Below are 21237 nucleotides of genomic sequence, written 5' to 3'. Positions count from 1 at the left end.
TCTCTCTCTCAAAAATAAATAAATGAACTTAAAAAAAAAAAAGATTCTCTCTCTCTCTCTCTCTCTCTCTCTCTCTCTCTCTCTGTCCCTCTCCTTAAGATTCTGTTTCTCTCGGTCCCTCTCCTCTGCTTTGTGTCTCTCCCTCAAAAAAAAAACAAAACTAAATAATACTCATACATTATTACATACTCTTCAGTTTTACCAAATTATTTGAAGTGTTAAATTTAAAAATTACGTATCTTATTTAACTGTTTACTAATGAGATTTTTAAACGTATTTTTTTGGTCCCAAGTGCAGTATACAAGGATGACTGTGGCTAGTATCCCTTTGTTTTTGCCAATTTGAGGAAGGAAAACTCAACATTATAGTAAAAGTAAGGACTTAACATTCTTATCGGATCAGACATTTTGGAATGAAGTCGTTTTCAGAAATGAAGCTGATACAACACACTTGTAGCACTGTTGAAAATACCTGTTAACCACACAGACTTGCAGTCTTTGACGTTGAGTCCTGCCTGCTAGCACTTTTCCCCGACAGTTGCTTCTTTTTTATCATTTGAGGACCCATAGAACCTTAGTTTGATACCCCCCTTCTCTCTCATGTACTTTGTGATTTCACGTGTATCAGTTTTTTTCATTAAGCGGCAGAAAATGGAGGAATTTGAATAATTCGCTTTAATGAGTGTGTTAATAATGTATTTAATTGAAAGCTGGAGATATTAGGAGTTTTGCAGCCATTCTGTGTGAGAGAACTATGTAGAACTCAAGATGCTCTTATGTATTTGTCAAAAACCCAAAGATATTTTTGTTTTATGCAGCATCTGAAAAGTACAAAAGCTGTAGCAGTGCTGTTATCACTTACATTCTGCCTGGGCCTCCTTCTCTGATTTCTTTGACTGTCTTTTGGTAAGATATCTACGAATTTCACCAGTCTCAAAAATCAGCAAGAGAAAAGCAACAACAAGGCTCTTGGACACATACCATGGAGACCTTGTCCTTTAAATTTCTGCTATGATTTAATTCTAGGGGTAAATAAGTAGAATTTTTTGGGGGGGGAAAATAAGGTTACCTACAGCTTTTCAAGGATAGAACAAAATATGTATTGAAAAGTTAAGATTTTTATTAGCCTTAGTACTTTAAAGCAGAAGAAATTAATAATACATAATTTCTCTCATTTTTACATGCTTGCTGTGGGGAGTCATGTTGCTTACCACCTTTCTTTATGGTAGGATTCTGGCCTTCACTAATTTATTCCTGTTAGAATAGACACTAGAAGACGGAACCATAAATGAACTAAAACAACCAATTTCTAGAGAAGATGTGCTAGCTAGCTGGCTTGGGAGTGAGGAGGAGAAGGTGGAAAAAAATCTTTAAAATTATTTCAGGAGGATTTTCAATAAGGAAAAATTTTGAGTAATAACATATTTAACACCGCACATTCTTACTTCATCCCTACTCTAGTAATTAGTCTAAGAAACTAAGCTGTTTACATACAAAAACTGAAATTCACAACAAAATGAATTCACAAATGAATTCACAAATGAATCTCACAAATGAATGAATCAAATGAATCTCACAAAGCTCGGTCAATGAAGTAAACAAAGTCTGGGACTTTAATCTTACTTTCCTTACATGCTAATATGTTAGCCCAGTGTTGTTTTATGGATGCTGGCAGAAGACAGGAGATTCCTGGGTCAGAGACAAAGCGTTTATATATAGTAAAGGCACAGCCAGCAGCAGATCAATGTCTGTGTTGCTTCCCTGTGCCCCAAGACTTCCATGTGGGGGATGCAAGGGGTTTGTGTCACATCTGAGGAGCATTGCGCCTAGGGAACCCGCTATTTAATAACAAGCAGGAGGTAAGACTACTCTTTGTCTTAGAGGAAGACATTACTGTAATTCTTCAAGGTCTTTTGCTGCTAACATAACCCTACAGCATGGCCTGGGTGGGGTGGTCAGGACGTTGCATTTTTAGCATACCCGGTAAGATGTATAGGAGCACGAGAGACCCATGGGGGACTGTCTTTTCCAATACAAGGTTGTCTGCTTTTTAGTAGTTGAAAGATATTTTACAGAATTCTAATTCAAATTGGAATGGATACACTTATTGAGAACTGAGGCAAACTGCTGATCATATTAAGCTTCTTTGGGATTTTTATGAGGGCAAATAATTTTGAGCAGTAGCTGTATTACTTTGACTTTTTGAATGCCAAAGTTTTGTGAGGTTATTTGCTGTTTACTGAGGACTCTGAAAACAAATTTTAAAGTTCGAAAAGAACTGTTTTTATGTGGTTTGTTCTTTATTTGCCTGAAGTCCAAAGAATATCAGGAAAAGAATATCAAGATACGTGGGTGTTAACAATCTGGAGTTGGGGTAAGTCCTTTGCTTTTAGGCCAGAATATCTGCAAAATGATGGGGTTAAGTTAGTTCATGAAAGGGTATTTCAATCCTAAATAAAATTATTTATTTTGCTTTTATGTAATATTGGGTGAACTCATATAATTGATCTCTCTTAAGTTTCATTTAGAGCTTAACATTTATTTCAAGGTTTATTTTATTTATTTTATTTATTTAAAAAATTTTTTTTATGTTTATTCATTTTTGAAAGACAGAGAGAGACAGAGCACAAGCAGTGGTGGGACAGAGAGAGAGGGGGACACAGAATCGGAAGCAGGCTCCAGGCTCTGAGCTGTCAGCACAGAGCCCAATGCGGGGCTCGAACTCACCAACCGTGAGATCATGAACCTGAGCCGACGTCGGAAGCTCAACCGACTGAGCCACCCAGGCACCCCTATTTCAGGGTTTAAAAACAGTGTATTGTTTTGGGCGAGAAAGGTAATTATGATGGAGGGGATTTTGAGTAGGACTTTCTAAACAATACTGTATTTTTAATTCAACATATTCGGTCAGTTATATCCTTTTTGGTCTGACTCAAAACCAAAGTGATACGTTAGAACACCTTTGTACATGTGAATGCATGGGATAGGATACATCTGTGTAGTTTTGAGTCCCTTGGATTACTTAATCACGTGGGCAGATGTTTTAAAAATTATGCTTTGCATATGCTACTGTAACTGATGTGGCCCTCAATTACATTAGCATAAACTCTTGTGTGATTGGAAGGAGTCATTATGAAAGGTAAAAGACACTCCTGTCATCTAGGAAATTCCAGGGGTTTTAGGAGCTGTATACCAGGAACCCAGGAGAAAGACCAAATACTTATTTTTACCACAGTGAAATTACCGAAAATTTTACTTGACTTATTTTATTTTTGTTTTTTTTTACTTTTCATTCACTTTGTTTACCGTTAATATTTGACATAGTTTTCTAATTTGATTGAGAATACTCATTTTTGCAAAACTTACTCTTCAAGTCTTTTCATGCAACTATTTTGTGCTTTGTGCCTAGAATGAACCAACCACAGGGCATGGGGCTTCTCTAGCTAGGAGCCTTCCCCCATACAGATCTTTTCCCTGGGATTGGATTGTCTGATGGAGTTCAGTTGGGCAACCAGCCAATGATGATACTACAGAGAGGGTTCTATAACTTCTTTAAATTTAGAGCTCAAGGACTCCAGAAAACTTAAAGGGGTTATAGTCCTGAGATTCCCAAGAGGGAATTGGACCTCCAAAGCATCTGGGTTTTAGTGTCACTGTTAGATAGAGCAGTGGGTACTGGGAAGGAATGTAGAAGATATACCTTATTTCACAATTTATTTTTCTTAGGATTGGCAGAATACCTTAAAAAAATATTTTTTGGGGTGCCTGGGTGGCTCAGTCGGTTTAGCGTCCGACGTCAGCTCAGGTCATGATCTCATACTCCTTGAGTTCGAGCCCCGCGTCGGGCTCTGTGCTGACAGCTCAGAGCCTGGAGCCTGCTTCCGATTCTGTATCTCCCTCGCTCTCTGCCCCTCCCCTGCTCATGCTCTGTCTCTGTCTCAAAAATAAATAAAAACATTAAAAAATTTTTTGTTTTAATATTTTCAATTTTGAGAGACAGAGCATGAGCAGGGGAGGGGCAAAGTGAGAGAGGGAGACACAGAATCCGAAGCAGGCTCCAGGCTCTGAGCTGTCAGCACAGAGCTGGACATGCGGGGGCTTGAACCCATGAACCATGAGATCATGACCTGAGCTGACGTTGGATGCTTAACTGACTGAGCCACCCAGTTACCCCTGGCAGAATCACTTTTTATGCCCAGCCCCAGTTTTAAGTGCTGATATGATTGAACTTCAGTATTAAAGAAGTGTTCAGTTCATTTCATTCAGTTCAGTTCATTTTAACCTGTTTTTTGGTGTACCTGCTGTGTGCAAAGTGTGAAGAGTTTTCATTAGGTAATTGCTAAAGAGAGAAGAAAGTACAGTGTAAGTTTTGACCCACTGGATGAAAATAGGTGTGAAGTAGGATTGATTTAACCAGCACACTTGGTAGATGAACTCCTGTATATTGAGTATGTGCTGTGAGGTCCTTTTATGTTCTTTAATCTGCATAACAACTGTGCAAGGTGTTGACATAATGAGTTCTGTTTTACAAATGAGAACATTGAGTCAAAAGAGATTAAGAACCTTGCCCAGGTCACTAGTAAGTGCAGAGCAGAGATTAAAACCCAGGGTTTTTGTGACTTCAAAGTTAAGAATATTATTATTATTTATGTGTTTATGTATTATATAGTTTATAAAAACAGTTTATAGTATATATATATAGTGTATAGTTTATAGTTATTTATAGTTTATGTATTTTGGATATTCCTTCTAGCTTTTTTTTTTTTTAATTTTTTTTTTTTTCAACGTTTATTTATTTTTGGGACAGAGAGAGACAGAGCATGAACGGGGGAGGGGCAGAGAGAGAGAGGGAGACACAGGATCGGAAACAGGCTCCAGGCTCTGAGCCATCAGCCCAGAGCCTGATGCGGGGCTCGAACTCACGGACCGTGAGATGGTGACCTGGCTGAAGTCGGACGCTTAACCGACTGCGCCACCCAGGCGCCCCCCTTCTAGCTTTTTAGGCAGGACACACAAAGAAGGTCCCAGTTGGCTTGCCTGTTTCTCCTGCTGGGAGAGGAAAAGATACACACTTCTAAAAGTTCTCAAAGTAGTACTGTTTGTTTAATGATTGAGCCAAACTCTGTGCAGAGCACATCTCTGTTATATGGATCCATTACCTTCCATTGGAAAATCTTAAAGATCACCTTCAGAAAATTTGTCATTTAGGGGCACCTGGGTGACTTAGTTGGTTAAGCATCCATCCAACTCTTGGTTTCAGCTCAGGTCATGCATGATCTCATGGTTCCTTGAGTTCAAGCCTCCATGTTGGCAGTGTGGACCCTGCTTGGCATTCTCTCTTTCTCCTCTCTCTTCCCCTCCCTCTCCCGTGTGTGCTGTCTCTCTCAAAGTAAACTTCAAAAAAAAAATTTGTTATTAGTTTTCATGAATTTGTGCTTAATGCAGAGAGATTTATGAGCCTGTTTGAAATATTGCTACCTTTGTTCCGATACTTACATTGTAGATTTCTTGTACTACAAATTGTGTTGTAGTCATATGTTTTACTTTACAGTTGAAAGTTTTCTGGTGGCCATCATGAACTCATTTTTAACATTTTCTTATTCTTGCTGGTATCAGAGAAAGGTGCTGCATTTAATAGGTTGCCATAGAAAGAACCAATCTATTGTGTAATCTATTTGTGATGGGCTGCTCTGAAAATAGTTAATATAATACAAAAAAGCAATTCAGTGCAGATCAGATTTAAATTCTTTTTAAATACAGTTACTAATGAAAGCTCTTCTTTCCTTTGGAATGTTTTAGACCAGCTGCGACCTTCTCCGTCGCAGCTTGTGATAGTTGTGATTTAGCTCATGTGGCAGTCAGATTCATGGCTCTAATCATGGGAACTTCTTGTTCTCACTTTCTTCTTTCTTATTCCCTGGGAAATTTATGTATGTATATATGTAAGTATGTATATTTTTGGGGGGGGGGTGTGCGCAAATTGGGGAGGGGCAGAGAGAGAGAGAAGGGAGATCGAGGTCCAAAGCGGGCTCTGCGTGGACACCAGCGACCCCGATGGTGGGGCTCAGACTCATGAACTGAGATAATGATGCTCAGCTGAGTGCCCCTCCCTAGGGAATCTTTTTTTTTTTTTTTTTTTTTTTTTTAGCGTTTATTTATTTTTGAGACAGAGAGAGACAGAGCATGAACAGGGGAGGGGCAGAGAGAGAGAGGGAGACACAGAATCTGAAACAGGCTCCAGGCTCCGAGCCATCAGCCCAGAGCCTGATGCGGGGCTCGAACTCACGGACCGTGAGATCATGACCTGGTCCGAAGTCAGCCACTTAACCGACTGAGCCACCCAGGCGCCCCTCCCTAGGGAATCTTAATGAAAACTTCAAGAAACTTCCACTAGAAGTTTCAAGCTTATAAATGGCCTGTTGATTTTGCATTTGCTTGTTAGTATGGGTTTTAAGTCTTAAAAGAGAATGCCAGCTATTGAATGAAGATGAGGAGCTTCATATTTAGGGATGACAATTCATTTGATTTCAACCACAATTAAAATTAAAATTTACTAAGAAAACCACAGTTTTCTTAGATGTTTTTGAGACAAAGTCTCAAAAGTGGTCAGCTTTACTGTAAAGTTACTTGATAAATCTAGATATTACTAAATTAGTGATTCTGAGACATTTTCTCCCACATTTAACGCCTCTAAATTTAGGATGTACTTAAAAATCATTGGCTTCTTAGAGTCTGTGAAATATAGTAATTAGGATATCGGTTCTGCTGCTGTCACAGAGAAATTCAAAATACTAGGGACTTAATGAAAGAGAAGTTTCTTCCTTTCTTGTGTAAAAGTCCTGGAGGCAATCCAGGGCTGACCCTTCCTATTTTGTTACTCATCCTTAGCATCTCAGTTGTGTCTTGTGGTTCATCGTGGCTGCTTCAGCCGTCATTATCATGTCCGCATTCTAGCCTGCAGGCTGCAACAGGGAGACTGTGCCCCTTGGTATTAGGGCTAGTCTCGAAAGTTGCATCCATCAATCATTTCCACTCCCATTAATCACAGTGGTCACTTCGAGCTGCAAAGGAATTGAGGAAGTGTAGTCTTTTTACTGGAGACCATGTGCTTAATTAAAAATTCTATTACTAAAGAAGAAAGGAAGAATTGGCAGACCACTAGAAGTCTCTGCCACAGTGGTCAAATATTACTTTCTGCCAGTGTTTATGATTAAACTCTACATTAAAAAAAAAAATCTCCTGAGGGCACCTGGGTGGCCTAGTGGTTGAGCATCTGATTTCTGCTCAGGTCTTGGGATCCAGCCCCACGTTGAGCATGGAGCCTGCTTGGGAGTCTCTCTCCCTGTCTTTTCTGTCCTTCCCCCTGCTTGTGCATGCATGCAAATACACACACACACTGTCTGTCTGTCTGTCTGTCTGTCTCTCTCTCTCTTTCTCCCTCTCTCAAAAAAAAAGATCACCCAGTAATAATGGTCAAGAGAAATAGAAGGTATTTGAGGACTGAACTTGAAATATATTTGTAGGCACCTGGAAAATAGTCTGTAGAGTGAACAGAACTCTCTGCTTACCTTTCCTTCACTGTCAATTGAAAAGAAATTCTACAGAAGACCTTATTTTTTTAGCAGAACATTATTCTTTTTTTCAGAGGTGGATTCAGGAACCATAAGATGATAGCTGTTTCTATTTCCTCTGCTTTATGTAAAAGACATTCTTTAGGAGTAATTCTCTGTAATTAGTACTCCCATGTGCTTGATTATTTTGATAAATCTTGATTTAGTTTAGGGATTAAGATCTTTAACTAGTAATGCTGTACTAGTATGACCGCTTTAGTGCATTATAGGGAAAAGAGAAGGAACAAGATAAAAGGAGGTTAAATAAAGATAAAGATCATCAGGAAGATTTTGATGAGGAATGGGAGAGTGTATATTTCCTGTAAGTTACTCCTTGTATACAGAGATGTTAACAGGCATTTGTAACTCATGATCAAGAGTTGTGATGCTTACTGCAGATGCATGGCATCCAACCCAGAGTTAGATGGTTCTGACGTTTTTGTGTTTAGTAAGGTGGCACCTCTAGCCAACAAGAAATTGCATCCCCTTCAGGATTATAATTGAAATAGGACTTTGTCTTAAAATGTAGGTATACAGGGCATGAGGTTTCTTTTTTATTCTCCCAGAAAGACTTAGAAGTTTTCATTGACTCTAAGATGTCATTTATCCTAATTTCTTAGGTGTCAAAATGTGGGGAAAAAAATGACTGGCAGTGATTTTTAAGAAACTTTCAGTAAAGACATGTTCTGATTTTAGAGATGTTTAAATGTGAAAACAAGCATCTTGGAATTGATGAAATATAAATCTTTGGTACTTTTGTAATCGATAGCTTCTTAGAAAGGACTACAGTAAGAGAAGCTAAAGTAATTATATCTGTTTATAAGTCAGTATTCTGTAGAGTGATCGGACTCTTCATTATAAAAGTGTAGGTTTTGGCCTCTTCATGCCATGAATATTGAATTAGTAACTAGGCCACCTGGTGTTAAAATACGTGCTGAGACCGGGGATCATCCTGATCTTTGTTCAGTTCCTCGTTCTGCTCTTCTTTTACAAGGGGTTGGTGGTGATACTCTGTAGCTTGTTGGTTACAGCTCTAAGGTTGGATAAACGGACCATTCTTTAAAGCAGTGATTTCCTATTGCAGTCTGCCACATATCATGTTTATGCACACACATGTACGTGCATTTGTGTGCACATACAACTGAAGGAAAAATTTCACACAATCACACTTGTTGGCACACTCTACGTGGGACTCATTCTGAAATAGCCTCTTCTCTTTCATTATAGAAATAAATATGCTACTCTTTACACTACTTTGGATTTGAAAAAAACCCCACTTATATGGAAAACAAAGGGATCAGAGACTTAGAAATTTGACTCTTACTTATTACTGTGATTTTGAGCTAGTCACTGTTTCTCTTTTTAGGCTCTTTCGGCCATAGCAGTTGGGGTGCTGGTTCTGTTCTTGCTCTGAATGAGCAAACCTGTTGCTAGTTGAAGAAAAAAAAATACACAACTACAAATGAAACAAATATTTTTCTTCTTTTTTGTAGGTCATCATTGAATTTGAAATATTTAAAGTGGATACGAAACTGTTTCAGCAATGCAGACAATTAAGTGTGTTGTTGTGGGCGATGGTGCCGTTGGTAAAACCTGTCTCCTGATATCCTACACAACAAATAAATTTCCATCGGAGTATGTACCGACTGTAAGTATAAAGGCTTCCATCATCTGTTGGTGAAATACGTTCTCTTTTGATATCTCTTGAAAACTGTGTGTACTCAAGATTTCTCTGTTGTCTGCCTTTGTGTCCTGTTTTTAAAGATCTTCTGATGGGTATGTTATATACACTTTAAAATTAATAGCTGAAAAAATCAGTGAAAATGCTGAAAAGGTGACACAGGGGTGTGCAAGAAGTTCTGGGAGGCAAAACTCCAATAGACAAGATTCTAAAGAGCGGTGGTCTCAGTTTGGGGAAGTATGCTCTGTATCTTGGAATGAAGTGACTTTCTTTTTGATAACTTGGCCAATGAGTAGTCAGTGCTTGGAGGTCTTCTGGGATGCTTTTTGGGGTCTTGTAACTTCAGAGAAAGTAGTATGTGTCTCCACTTACTCTCCTTAGAGGACAGAAGAGAATCTCACGAAGCTGTTGGCTTAGCAATAATGGAGCTGCAAACTGGTATTTAAGGGCAGAGAACTGTTTTGGTTATGAGGACATTAACAGAAGCCTTTTGGGTCCTCTCCCACAAATGTTTTTTATCAGCTCCTTAGAAGAGTAGAGGGAAAATGGGAATAATAAAGATCATGACGTGAGAGAGAAGAGTTAGAGTAATACTTGTGAAAGAATGTGTTTGGGGATCCAGTGTTTGTCCCAGGTTGGGTGACCCAACCCAGTGGTATAATTATGTTAAACACAGATTTTCCTTCAGTGGTGGGGGTGAGCGAGGGTTGGCCTGGCTTGGCAGTGACCACCTCTGTTAAGTGAGCTATTTTAGGGGTTATAAAGAACCTATGCGTGATTAATACGGGATTTGTTTGGAAGTAAAAGGGAAGAAAATGTCTGAATACTTCAGGTTAATCTTGAGAGACATGAGCATTGTTAAGAGGGTGAATGAATACAGGTTAAAGTTTTGGTAATTATGTTTAATAGAATTGACAACCTGTAATGTCCCGAGGTAGACACAATGATTGAGGTAGGTCAAGGCTGTAGGAAGAAATGTTAGGTTTCTTGGAATGGGAGAATTTGAAGGTATAATTAAATACAAAAATCATACTTTGGGGTTGGCCCATTTGGGGACATGGTAAGTAAAAGAAATTCTGAGATTGAGGGAGACTTTTAGGGGACTTTCAGAGATACGTACCTCTTGTTTCAGAATGAGGGCAGCTATCAGAATTTTGGTGTTTCAGTGTCCATTAAAGTTATTTTCTTGTAAACACAGTTTCTGCGTCTGTTATGACTTTGGTCATGAAGTGTTCTATTTAAGAGGGGCTTTCATATATATGTGTTTCTGGATCTCTGGAAGAGAGTTAGGTATGACTTAAGAAAAATAACCTGTGTTGTTGGAGAGCTTAACCACATTCATTATATTTCCTAGTTCTTGTTATCAAGAACCAACTTTCCTTTAACTACCACCTCCCCTATGCCCTTGCTTCCACTCCTTTTTGCATTTCAACAATCCATTAAAACATCAACTGGAAAGTTAAGAGTTAGAAAAGAAGGGGTGATCTGAAAATGTAACATCCTTCTAGTTGGAAAGATTGATTTTTATTTGTCAATTCAGAGGAATCCATGAATTAGTGTTGGGTCTTTTCCCATTTATCACTATTACCTCCCATTTTCACAGATAATTTAGTACAACCAATATTAGTATATACGGAGTTTGTCATGGGTTGTACAGTCTGTTTGCAAATAAAAACATCTAGTCACAGAAGATCTCTTAGGTCATGTGGTTTGTACCCAGTAACATAAGTTTTATTCATGAAGTCTCAACAAATAATCTGCTAGCCCTTTCTTGGACATTTTCCTTGACCTCGAGGGAACCTTTATTTCTCTCTAATGGGCTTATTTACAACAACGTGCTTCTTGTCTTAAACCCTGAGAGGAAAAAAGATTATCATGGATCTAGGATATTTAAATTCTAGATCAAAATGAAATAGTCTATAAGAATTAATTTCTTAGAAATCAGAGTAAGCATTAAGGTAAACTATAAACTTACTGTCTCAAAAATTGCAAATTGAACAGGATCGTTTTGTATAGCTAGAGGACTCTGTTTTTATGACACCTCTAGCCTTCCTGTGACTTTTAATCCAGGCTACTGGGGTAGAGTAGACATCCCAGAGTACATCCCGTCACTTTTTCCAAGAACCGTTTAGTTCGTGCAAGGGTTTGGTTGGCAAGATTGGTTACCTAAGAATCATATAGACTAAGAGAAGGGGAAGTCTCAGGAAGGAAATACTGCCTTTACTTAGGAGTTGTCCTGTCCCGTTTTGACCATCCTCTTGCATACTAACAATGTTGTATTTTTGTGTTTTTAGGTTTTTGACAACTATGCAGTCACAGTTATGATTGGTGGAGAGCCATATACTCTTGGACTTTTTGATACTGCAGGTGAAAACTTGATGTCTTTTATGTTTTGGTCTGTAACTATTAACGGTTGCTGGTTGTCTATCTTTTTTGGTGGACATTTTTGGAAACTAGCTTATTAGCAAACCACTTGCCTTTTGTTAATAGTTAGCAGGATTGAATATTGTGATGGTTGATGCTTGATTCAAGGGACAGTCCCAGACCTGGAATGGCAAATAGGAGTTTGGAGTTCCCTGGGTGGATGGTGTGGAGAGAGAGAGTAGGGCAAGAGCAGGGTACATTAGGCAAGCTGTATTATCAACCTCTGAAATTTGAAGGCATATTTAGGATTTTTGTCTGTATAATATGCAGATAAGATAGCTTCTTATAGAGATAGCTTATTATTGTTTACTGTATCTGAAAATACTTTGAAGTTGAGCCAATATGTAGCTCACGATATTGACGTGGTTAGCTTTTTAAATTAAAGGAATAAATTGCTTTCTTTCTTTAGTATACCCAATTCCTCAGTGTTATTCTTTTTTTAAATTATTATTTTAATTTTATTTTTAAAATGTTTTTTAATGTTAAATTTTTTTTTTTTTTTTTTTTTTTTACGTTTATGTGTTTATTTTGAGAGAGCACAAGCAGGCCAGGGGCAGAGAGAGAGGGAGAGAGAAAGAATCCCAAGTAGGCTCCACGCTCAGCTTGGAGCCTCATGTAGGGCTCGATCTCACAAACTGTGAGATCATGACCTGAGCCAAATCAAGAATCAGATGCTTAACCAACTGAGCCACACGGGAGCTCCTGTTTCCTCTTTGTTTCAACAATAGCTGCACATCTTAATTTCTGACTTCTGTCTCTGTAGTCTCTGTTGTTATCAGCTTAGTTAGCCAAAGAGAAATTTCAGAAAGGTAACCTTCTTATATTTAGGAATTTTGAGTGCTTTGCTTTTTTTTTTTTTTTAAGTTTTAATTATTTATTTTTGAGAGAAAGAGCATGTGCGCAAACGGGGGAGGGGAGACAGGGAAGGGGACAGAGGATCCGAAGCGGGCTCTGTGCGGGCAGCAGAGAGCCCGATGTAGGGCTCGAACCCAGGAACTGTGAGATCATGTCCTGAGCCTAAGGCAGACACTTAACAGACTGAGCCACCCAGGCGCCCCTCGGTGCTTCGCTTTTTTTTTTAAAATTTTTTTTTTTTTTAACGTTTATTTATTTTTGAGACAGAGAGAGACAGAGCATGAACGGGGGAGGGGCAGAGAGAGAGGGAGACATAGAATCGGAAACAGGCTCCAGGCTCCGAGCCATCAGCCCAGAGCCTGACGCGGGGCTCGAACTCACGGACCGCGAGATCGTGACCTGGCTGAAGTCGGACGCTTAACCGACTGTGCCACCCAGGCGCCCCTGTGCTTCGCTTTTTGAGTTACGCTCTCCCTGCCTGCCCGCTGACCTACTGCTCTTAAGGGGTATCTTGTACTGCTCACTTTGAGGGACTGTCTAGATTTAGTTGGGAGGGTGAAATGGAGACACCGTAGTAAGCAGTTCAGTTTCGAGATCAGTGGCTTTCTGTGGTGTTTTAGACCTTTAAAATGTTTACAAATTAAAAATTGTATGAGTAATGGTATACTGGAGGAAACTTGGAAATAATAGAAAAAATAAAATAATGACCCATATCTCATGATAGGTGAGGAAATTTTCCGTTGGTGGCAATATGCATGCAGAAAAAAGATAATTTTTGGCTCCTTGGGGTTGAAAATTAGTTTAAAATTTTATTTTCAAATTTCAGATCAGTATTTTTTTTTGTTTTTACCTTTAGTGAAGTATAATACAATAGAATTCAGTCACTTTAAGTGTTTGATTAATTTTGCTGACTGTATAGTTATGTAACCTCCACCATAATCAAGGTCCATCACCTACAAAATTTCCTTATGCTCTGTAACAGTCAGTCCCCTCTTGATCTGGCCCCAGGCAGCCACAGATCTGCTTTCTGTCACTCGGGTAATATGTAGTCTTTTGTGTTTGACTTCTTTGCTTAGCATAATGTTTTTGAGGTTCATCTATCTGTATCAATTTTTTTTTTAATTGGCTGAGTAGTATCCATATTGTGAATATAGCACAATTTGGTTATCAATTTACAAGTTGATGGATGTTTGGGTTCCAGTTTTAAGCTATCTTTTAATCAGTTTAATTTGCCTGACCTGACAAGTGAAACATTCCCAAGTTTTTACATACATAACTTCAATAAACCTGATAACTTGTGATTTCCTGTATTTATGTTTTAGCTTATCACAGCTCACTTGCCCTTCCTCCCTCCCTCCCTCCCTCCCTCCCTCCCTCCCTCCCTCCCTCCCTCCCTTCCTTCCTCTCTCTCTCTCTCTCTCTCTCTCTCTCTCTTTCTCTCAGGGAGCATGCACATGCCTGTTGGGGAGGCACAGGGGGAGAGGGAAAGAGAATCTTTAAGCCATGTGAGGCTTGATCTCATGATTGTGAGATCATGACCTGAGCTGAAATCAAGAGTCAGACGCTTAACAGACTGAGCCACTCAGGCATCCCATAAACAGCATTATTTATAACCTTATAAACAACATTTTTCAACCAAAAAATCCCAAGGTTAAGACCAGTTATAGACCAATTATACACTTTAAACAGGAATCAGAGAACAAATCTATCATGTTCTTTCTTTATTTTTAATTAGGCTGCATGTCCAGCATGGAACCCGGCACGGGGCTTGAACTCACAACCCTGAGATCAAGACCTGAGTTGAGATCCAGAGTCGGACACTTAACCGAGTGAGCCACCCAGGTGTCCTATCATGTCCTTTAATATGGCAGATTATTTTATGTACTGTAGGCACTGGGTGTTAAAAATAGATTATTCCTAAATGTAACTGAAAATTAACAATAATAGTATTTGACTTATTTCATCTTTATATTAGATTCTGAGTCTTTCTGGGGGTTAAAAAAAATTCACTAAGGAAATGATTTTTACCATCCCAGGCAAGTTGTGGGTTTCCAACTTCACTGTTAAGGTCACTTTAAGCTGGAGAGAGAGAGAGAGAGAGAGAGAGAGAGAGAGAGAGAGTGTGTGTGTGTGTGTGTGTGTGTGTGTGTGTGTGTGTGTGTGTGTGTGTTTGGACAGACATTGGAGACCTGGGGTTGTAGGCATCCACAATGAGTCTCTGTCTTTGACACGCTTAAGAGGAGACTTGCTATTCTTCTGCAGAGGCCTTAATCTTAGAGTCCCTGTTCCTGATTCTAGTCATGCCATTAGCTTAGTTTTCTTTCTTCTAAAGTTTTGATCACCATGAGATGCACTTTGACTTCCTTTAACTGTTTGATTACATTTAATCTGACTTTTGGTCATTTTGTTCTCAATTAAAAAAAATTTTTTTTATTAAAAAAAATTTGTTTTTAATGTTTATTTATTTTTTTGAGACAGAGAGAGACAGAGCATGAACAGGGGAGGGTCAGAGAGAGGGAGACACAGAATATGAAACAGGCTCCAGGCTCTGAGCTGTCAGCACAGAGCCTGACGCGGGGCTCGAACTCACGGACCGCGAGATCATGACCTGAGCCGAAGTCGGCCGCTTAACCGACTGAGCCACCCAGGTGCCCCTGTTCTCAGTTTTTTTTAATAGCATTCCTATCTCACCTCTGGCTACAATTCTCTAAGTGTGAAACAAAAAGTGACAAAGGAGAACTGTAGTTCTCATAGAGAGTCTGTAAACAAAGCTAATGGGTGATGTATAAGGGGCTTGGGAGGTACTGGGGTGCACCTCTTACAGATATATTTAATACCATCTGAGGTTAGAGATAGGGGGACGCCTGGCTAGCTTAGTTGGTGGAGCACGTGACTCTTGATCTCGGGGTCGTGAGTTCAAGCCTCAGGTTGGGGTAGAGCCTTACTTTAAAAAAAAAAAAAGATGAGAGACAGAGCTCTCTCTCTCTGTCTCACAGCTTTTATTTCTGTCTCTGTGGTTACAACACTAAATTCTTGTTTATGAGTTCCCCTCACAGTTGTTTTCTCCTGTTTTTTCTTCACATGTTGTACTGTTGTGTATTTTTTTCTATATTTAGCTTTTTTTTACTTAATGTGTTTATATCATATGCTCCTTCCCATGTTGAATAATCCTCACCCCACTGTCATTTCCTTTCTGTGTCAGCATTTAACATTTTACTCTTTATTACAAAGATGCAGGCTTTACTTATTATAGGAAAAAATAATAAAAATATAGACAAACAAAAGGAGAAAATGAAAAAGCATCTGTATTCAGAGACAGTCACGTCTTAGTGTATGTCCTAAGCAGAGCTCTTCCTGCATAGTCATTGTATTTATACATAAGGAAAAGGGATACTATTATTTTTTTCTCCCTCTCTGTACCTTCCTTTTTCTCTTACAACAATATGGTGACATCTCTCAATGTTGTACTTGTATGTCATAGTCCTCACGGTGACACAGTAGTCTGTTGTGTGGCAGATCACAGCACAGTTTAGTTTCTCTGTTATGTTTGCGATCCATTTGCAGTATTTTATATTAAGGCCTTTTCCTGGTCAAACATTTTTGTATTTTGACACCCATTCTTCTTTGTCACTTTTTTCCTAATTCAATTTTAGACTTACAGAAAAGTTTCTAGTAGCAAAAACACCTTTACCAGTTTCAGCAGTTCTTAGTGATTTGTGACTTTCTCTCCCTCTATGAATAATGTTTTTCTTTTTTTTTTTTTTTAATGTTTATTTATTTTTGAGAGAGATAGAGCATGAGCGGGTGAGGAGCAGAGAGAAAGGGATACACAGAATCTGAAGCAGGCTCCGGGTTCTGAGCTTTCAGCACAGAACCTGACATGGGACTCAAACTCATGAACCATGAGATCATGACCGAGTGAAGTCGGATGTTTAACCGGCTGAGCCACCCAGGCGCCCCTTGTTTTTATTTCTAAGCCATTTGAGAGTAGGTGGCATACATCATGCCCTTTTGCTTTTCAATGCTTCAGTGTACGTATTTCTTAAGAGCAAGGATATTCTCTTATGGTATACTTACCAAATTCAGGAAATGTAACATTCTATATAACATTTAAAATTTTAATAAACAGTCAATGCCTAATAATGGCCTTATAGCACGTTCTGATCTAGCATCATATATTGCATGTAGTGGTTACTTTCTTTAGTACCCTTTAGTATGGAACTTCAGCCCTTCACGCCATCGGCATTTTTGAAGGAAACAGGCCGGTTCTTTTATATAACGTTTCTCAGTTTGAGTTTGCCCATTTCCTTACGAGTGGATTCAGAATATGCATTTTTGGTTGGAATACCAAATGAGTAATGTTGTGTCTGTCCTAAAGTATTACTTTTTTTTTTTAAAGTAATTTTGATCATTTGGTCAAGGTGCCCAGTTTTTCTACCATATGTTTAGAATTTTTCTTTTTGTAGTTGGTAATTGGTGAGAAGACACTTGAAAACCATGTGAATATTCTGGTCTTATTAAAGAGCCTCTCTCTAGATTTAATAATCATTGACAATTCTTGCCAGAGCCAGTTTTTCCTACGGTGGTTGCAAAGTGGGAGCGTAAGTGTGTTCCTTGCTGTGGAGGTCTGGCCAGAGAGGAGACGGCACACGCAGATGTGATGCGGTGCAGAATCTGGTCCTGAGAATCGGTCGTCCGCTGGGGGAAAGCAGCAGTGTATTGCATCTGGATGATGAGTTTTTGGTGACACCCTCAGTTCAGACCGTCTCTAGGAGTCCTCTTGGCCTTCACCAGTTCCCTGTTTTCCTCTCCTTTCCTTCTGTAGTCCGAAGCTTGGTTCCTAGAAAGGGTTTCAGTATGTTTTGTCATCTTCAGTCCTAAACTACACATAAAATAGTTTCAGACTTGCTATATACCACACCACTGTGGAAAACAAGTGTTCAGGATTTGCTTGCAGTTCTTTTTTTCTTATTCTGATAGCAGACAAAGTTTTCTGTTCAGAAGCTACTTGGATTTGTACCCTGCCCCTCTTTAGTGTGCTTATGTTATCTGGAATTCCTTTGTCAGTTTGATTTGTTTATCTTTACATTAAATTTTACATTGTTTTTCCACATCCCCATTTATTTTATTTTTATATACAATGTTTATAATTGTTTTCTTAGGTTCAGTTTTCAGGGAAGATCTCTTCACTTTTGAACGTTAATCATTGTAATTCTATTAGTCATTTCAGGCATTACCATGAAAAAGAGAAAGCTTGGGCTTTGATGCTAGATAGAGCAGTTAGCTAGACAGCTGGCAAGTTTCTTGACTGGATCTTAATTACCTTGAAATGTAAACTGTTTAAATTTGTTTCCTCTTAGAGGTTCTGTGAGACTGAATGATAAATAATCAATTTTAAAAAGTGTAGGGGCACCTGGGTGGCTCAGGTGGTTAAGCGTCCGACTTCAGCTCAGGCCGTGATCTCATGGTTCGTGAGTTCGAGCCCCGCGTTGGGTTCTGTGCTGACAGCCCAGAGCCTGGAGCCTGCTTTGGATGCCGTGTCTCTTTCTCTCTCTCTCTGCCCCTCCCCTGCTCGTGCGCGTGCGCGCGCGCTCTCTCTCTCTCTCTCTCTCTCTCTCTCTCCCCCCCTCTCAATAAATGAACATTAAAAAAATACTTAAAAAGTGTATACATATACATGTAAACTTGGGAGCTGTATATTTATGGTTCATACAGTTTGTATATTAAAAAAATCAGAATAGTGACTTGGATGTTTTTGGCACAGAGCTAATATTTTTCTCTTTGTTTAGCAGATGAATAATACTCAGAACAAGTCAGAGTAGTTTGATCTGGTTTAGCTGATTCTGTGTTTTTGTTTTGTTTTGTTTTGTTTTTAAATAAACTCCTTTCTAGGGCGCCTGGGTGGCTCAGTCAGTTAAGTGTCTGACTTTTGATTTCGGCTCAGGTCATGATCTCATAGTTCATGAGTTTGAGCCTTGAATCAGGCTCTGCGCTCACAGTGGTGGAGCCTGCTTGGGATTCTGTCTCCCTCTCTCTCTACCTCTCTCCTGTGTGCATGCGTTCTCTCTCAAAATAAATAAATAAACTTAAAAAATATATATAAACAAACTCCTTTCTTTCATTGAGGCATTTTCTAGTATCTGAAAGCTTTCTGCACTTACTGATTAATTACATCAGCAGGAAGACTGTGCTCTCCACAGAGATTTGTATAGACTTCTCGGTCTCTAGTTTAGTGCCATTACAGAATCTTCGGAGGGCCGTTTTGACTAAAATTTGAGTTTTTAGTAAATTTTGCATTAACATGCAATAGTCTAGATTTTTGCAGATGATATACATAAAATGGTAGGAATCTCAGGTTCCAGGGTGTCCCCATTTATTTTCAGATTTTTTTTTTGTTTTCCAGCAGATGTTCTAAAATTATTTAGGAATGGGCCCCATGTCACAGATGAGGCAGGATCATTAAATGTCATTAAATTTTGAATAATCAGTTGGAGAAAAAAATGTTGAGGTTTGAATCTGTAGTGGTGAATACTGTGAAATGTTTAATTTGCTTTCTTGTGTTTATAGTGTCCTGCTGGAGCTCTCTAAAAATGTTGCTTTTGGCAGTAAATTCTTATTTTTCATACCATGAGATTCTTTCAGACTTTCATATAGGTCAGAATCTTCAGTGCAAACCGAGTTAATTTCTCTTGAATTTAAAATTTTAATAGGAGATTCTAAGCAAGAGAAAGATCAGCAATCCATGTGAGATGTATCCCTGCTTTTTGGCAAGTGTTGGAAATTAAGCAGTGAGCTGGTGTGGTGTTAGAGTAGGTATAATTTAAGACTTGTAGTCAGAACCTGACTTACCCATAGAGTGAAATTTTCTTTAAAAAATGTTTTTTTGATCTTTATTTTTGAGAGCGAGAGAGAGAGAGAGAGGGAGAGGGAGAGAGGGAGAGAGAGGGGAACAGAGGGAGAGAGAGACACAGAATCCGAAGTAGGCTCCAGGCTCTGAGCTGTCAGCACAGAGTCCGATGCAGGGCTTGAACTCACAAACTGCAAGTTCATGACCTGAGCCAGAGTTGGATGCTCAACTGACTGATCCACCCCAGGCGCACCCCAAGAGTGAAATTTTCTTGATCATGTTGTGTATCTTAAAGGATGCTGAATGATAACTTTGTCTCTGTGGAGTGCATTATAGTTATTTGTGACATACTGAGAGGATACAGGATACATTTTAGCTGGATTAATGATGCTTGGATAGTGAAAGATCTTGCTCATCTTAAGGGATCCTATTCATTGTGTTTCCTTAATTGTAGCACTTGTGGGAGAAGTAGAGGTAAGGTAGCCTACTTTTTGTTTATTGGACAGTTTCATTTCTGATTTTTTTTTTTTTTTTTTTTTTTTTTGCTCTTGGGGAAGGGAAGAGAAAGATATGTAGCTTTGAAGGCATACCACAAATAAACGGACTGATCAACACTGCTTTGGACCCAGTATTCAAAAAGAATGGGTATATTTGTTACAATCCATCTGAGCAGAAGGTTGGTTACACATAACACATGTAGTGTAGCACATTGGAAATTCATGTAGATGCTCTTATTGGTGCTCAGGAATATAGAGTTGGATCTATATATTTTTTAATGTTTATTTATTTTGAGAGAGAGAGTGAGAGAGTGTGCATGAGCAGGGGAGGGGCGGAGAGAGAGGGAGAGAGAGAATTCCAAATGGGCTCCCCACTGTCGGCGCAGAGCCACATGTGGGGCTTGATGTCACAAACTGAGATCATGACCTGAGGTGAAATCAAGAGTCAGATGCTTGGGGCGCCTGGGTGGCGCAGTCGGTTAAGCGTCCGACTTCAGCCAGGTCACGATCTCGCGGTCCGTGAGTTCGAGCCCCGCGTCAGGCTCTGGGCTGACGGCTTGGAGCCTGGAGCCTGTTTCCGATTCTGTGTCTCCCTCTCTCTCTGCCCCTCCCCCGTTCATGCTCTGTCTCTCTCTGTCCCAAAAATAAATAAACGTTGAAAAAAAAAAAAAAATCTTTAAAAAAAAAAAAAAAAAAAAAAAAAAAAGAGTCAGATGCTTAACTGAGCCACCCAGGCGCACCTTTTTTTTTTTTTTTTTTAAATCCGAACTTACACGGATTGATTACAGTGGCTGCATGACTAAAAATGAAGCCGTTTTTAGTCTTTGCTAGACTTAATTTTTTTGAAATATATTCATTCCATTTGAATAGGGAATAGAGCTAAGGAAAGGTGTATGAATAGCTGTACTTTTTTGTTTATTTATTTTTTAATGTTTATTTTTGACACAGAGAGAGAGACAGAGCATGAGCGGGGGAGGGGCAGAGAGCGAGGGAGACACAGAATCTGAAACAGGCTCCAGGCTCCGAGCTGTCAGCACAGAGCCCGACGCGGGGCTCGAACTCACGGACCGCGAGATCATGACCTGAGCTGAAGTTGAATGCTTAACCGACTGAGCCACCCAGGCGCCCCTGTACTTTTTTTTTTTTTTTTTAAACAAGACTTGACTAATTGTTTTGTCTTATTTTTTAAATTTATTTTTTGTTTTGTTGTTTTATTGGAGCTTTGATATGCGATGTGTCAAAGCTCCAGCCAGTGTTAAAAGCTAAGGCAGTTTAGATAGAATTAAGGAGTTTGCTGATTTTGTTTTAAGCCCATTCTTTTCTT

At 39.1% G+C, this 21237-nt stretch overlaps 1 protein-coding gene across 3 annotated transcripts in view; it reads left to right on the top strand.

Moving 5' to 3' along the window:
- The window catches only part of CDC42 (cell division cycle 42), a 51242-nt gene that overhangs the window by 20440 nt on the left and 9565 nt on the right, over positions 1-21237 (top strand). For 2 of the 3 annotated variants that reach the window (XM_047870065.1, XM_047870064.1), the window contains 2 exons: positions 9103-9257; positions 11585-11657. In XM_047870065.1, coding sequence (XP_047726021.1) covers positions 9153-9257; positions 11585-11657 — 178 coding nt within the window. In that variant the 5' untranslated portion in view covers positions 9103-9152. Of the gene's footprint in view, positions 1-2725; positions 2836-9102; positions 9258-11584; positions 11658-21237 lie in introns of those variants that run through there. The other variant, XM_047870066.1, reaches the window with a different exon arrangement.

Source organism: Prionailurus viverrinus, chromosome C1 (genome assembly GCF_022837055.1).
Source record: "Prionailurus viverrinus isolate Anna chromosome C1, UM_Priviv_1.0, whole genome shotgun sequence".
NCBI lineage: Eukaryota > Metazoa > Chordata > Mammalia > Carnivora > Felidae > Prionailurus > Prionailurus viverrinus.
The sequence above is the reverse complement of the archived record's forward strand: the minus strand, read 5'-3'. Positions and strand labels throughout refer to the sequence as shown.